At 64.6% G+C, this 2,686-nt stretch overlaps 1 protein-coding gene across 1 annotated transcript in view; it reads left to right on the top strand.

Moving 5' to 3' along the window:
* NES (nestin) overlaps positions 1-2,686 on the top strand; it is a 15,347-nt gene that overhangs the window by 4,502 nt on the left and 8,159 nt on the right. The window contains exons 4-6 of the mRNA XM_035890667.1: positions 6-527; positions 672-2,200; positions 2,275-2,648. Coding sequence (XP_035746560.1) covers positions 6-527; positions 672-2,200; positions 2,275-2,648 — 2,425 coding nt within the window. The remainder of the gene's footprint in view (positions 1-5; positions 528-671; positions 2,201-2,274; positions 2,649-2,686) is intronic.

Here is a 2,686-nt window from a genome sequence, read left to right as displayed (position 1 = left end):
GGGGAAGCCATGCTCCAGGGGCTGGGTGCAGAGAGCAGCGCTTTGCGGGACGGAGCCGTGTCCCCACTGGGGACGGCTGCTTCCCTAAGTGCCACGGAGAGCTGGGAAGAGATGGGAGCGCGGGAGGAGGAGATGCCCACCGTGCCGAGCCCAGAAGTGGTGGCCCAGGAAGAGGACATGAGTGGCCCTGGCCAGATAGGGACTGGCCAGGAAGAGCCAGAGCAAGGGGAGGACGAGACGGAGGCCCCAAGCACGGAGGCATCGCAACCCTCGGAGGATGAGGAAGAGAGGGAACCCGGCAGCCCCTGCGGGGAAGACAGTGATTTCCAGGGGGAAAAGATGGATGTGCGAGAAGGGGAGTCCCCGCAAAGGGAAGTCGAAGCTGCTCATGCTGTCCCTGTGGAAAGCCACCCAGTTTTGCCCACGGAAAGTCACCTGGAAGAGGACCTTGTTGATGGAGAGCAGGAAAAGTTTGAGCCTCGGGAAATGCCCGTGTGCGAGACGGATCTGGCTGCAGAGGAGGAAAGGGGGCAGGAGATGTGCCCTGAGCAGGAGCCGTTCCCTGAGCAGGAGATGTGCCCCGAGCAGGAGCCGTTCCCCGAGCAGGAGCCGTGCCCGGAGCAGGAGCCGTTCCCTGAGCAGGAGCCGTGCCCGGAGCAGGAGCCGTGCCCAGAGCAGGAGCCGTGCCCGGAGCAGGAGCCCTCGAGCATCCACGAGGCCATCCCAGCAGAAGAGGCTTCATTAGGGGCTGAAGAAGATGCTGTGAGAGGGGAGGACCCAGGCAGAGCAAAAGATGGTGAGGGAGAAATGGGAGAGGGCAGCGGGGAGGTGCTGGGAGGAGAAAACCCCCAGGCTGTGGGACCTGAAACCCCCGAGCAGGAGAGCGGAACCTGGGAGGAGCTCGGGGATCTGCAGGAAAATGGCTTTGCAGAAGAGGTGCTGGAGCAGGAGCTGGAGCCAGAGCCGGGAGAGGAGCCCTGGGGCAGGGGGGACGATGGCAGCAGCCAAAAGTCCCATCCAGAGGACTGGGAGGTGACAGCGGAGGACAGAGAGGGAGCTCTGGGGACAGAAGAGCCAGCCTGGGCAGATGAAACCCCGACAAGCACTGGAGGGCTGGAAAGCGAGGAGAGAGACGGCGTGTTGCCAGCAGAGCTGGAGGAAACACGGGAAGGCGATGAAGAAGATGCCGAGAGCCAACAGCAGCCACCGGTGGGGGCTGAGCCAGCCCCGGGGCTGGCGAGGGATGAGCAGGGCACTGCGGGGCAGCCTGCCTGGGCACCCATGGGTGCCCCCGGGAGAGGGGCCAGCCAGGAGCCATCCGAGGCTCCGGAGGAGTCATGGGAGGTGCAGGGTGAGGATGCTGACGAGGAGCTCGGCTCGGCCCTGGGAGAGCCGGAAAGCAGCGGCGCTGGCCCCGTGGCGCTTCGGGAGGTGCTGGGTGCCGGCACGGAGAGTGGTGAGTGGGTGGAGGAGGATGCTGGGCGATGGGGAGAGCTGGAGCAGGCAGCGGAGACGGGCAGGAGGGTGGAGCTGGAGGACACGCTGCCCGACAGCACGCCCTTACACCTCTACGAAGGGGAGATGCTGGCTGTGGTCGCACCCAGCCAAAACCCTCCGGAGACTGAGGAGACCACAGAGACAGCCCCTGCATCTGAAAGAGCTCCAGAGGCTGAGGGATGGCTGGAAGGGAGGGACAAGCCACCAACTCCCACCGTGCCAGAGAGCTGCGAAGAGGAGGCAGGGCCGGAGACAGCGGCAGAGGGTGCTGAGGAGGAGGAAGGCTATTTCATGGTCTCTGCTCCCAACCAAGAAGTCTCCAGCTCGGAGGAAGCTGAGATCACCGAGGACTTTGAAGAAATTAAAGTTGAAGCAACCCAAGCCAGCAAAGATGACCTGGATACCGCTGGAGAAGTGTCTCCGGTGCCCGAGGATGAAGGGCACTTCGAGGCGTTTGTTGGTGAGGCAGATGAAGACTTGATGGTGCCCACGGAAGAACCTGAGATGCCAAAGGATGAGGATGAGGATGATGCTGGGAGTTTTACTGCTGAGCTGGAGGAAGGTCCAGCTGCACCCGAGGCAGACCCCGGCTCCCCCGGGGCCTCGGGGCCGTTAGCAGGAGGCGCTGACGAGCCAGCCCGGGGGGCTGCCAGCCCCGGGGCACATGAGGGCTCGCCTGCCAAATTGGTCCAGGAGCTCGACGGCACGGTGGAGCCAGAGAGCGATGCTGGCAGAGCCGAAACGCTGCCAGGCTGCAACCTCCGCTGCCTGCCCAAGCGGAGCAGACGTCGGATGAGCAGCCATCCGTGGAGGAGGAAGCACCGGACGGTGACAGCCATCCCCCAGCCGGGGACGAGGAGCCGCCCGAGGCTGACCCCGGCGCCGCGCCGGAGCAGGGAGATTTCCCGGAGATAATTAACGAGAGCCCAGAGGTGGCTGATCTCCCTGCAGAGGTGCCGGCGGACGTCATGAAAGACTCAGATATTTTGGAAATTGTTGAACAAGCCCTGGAGTTCAACCAGGAGCTGGTGATGGGGGTGAGGGCAGTCGAGGGTGGGCAGCGGCATCCCGGCGGGACCGAGCTACCCCAGGACACCGGGGAAGACTCCTCGCCCGCCTCATTCAGCGAGGAGGAGCCGACGGTGCAGGAGGTGCGCGCCGATGCCGCACCGGGGACGGAGGCTCCGGG

The sequence above is a fragment of the Egretta garzetta genome, unplaced genomic scaffold (assembly GCF_000687185.1).
Source record: "Egretta garzetta isolate BGI_Z169 unplaced genomic scaffold, ASM68718v1 scaffold703, whole genome shotgun sequence".
Classification (NCBI taxonomy): domain Eukaryota; kingdom Metazoa; phylum Chordata; class Aves; order Pelecaniformes; family Ardeidae; genus Egretta; species Egretta garzetta.
Note: the sequence above shows the minus strand (reverse complement) of the source record. Positions and strands in the feature narration are given on the sequence as shown.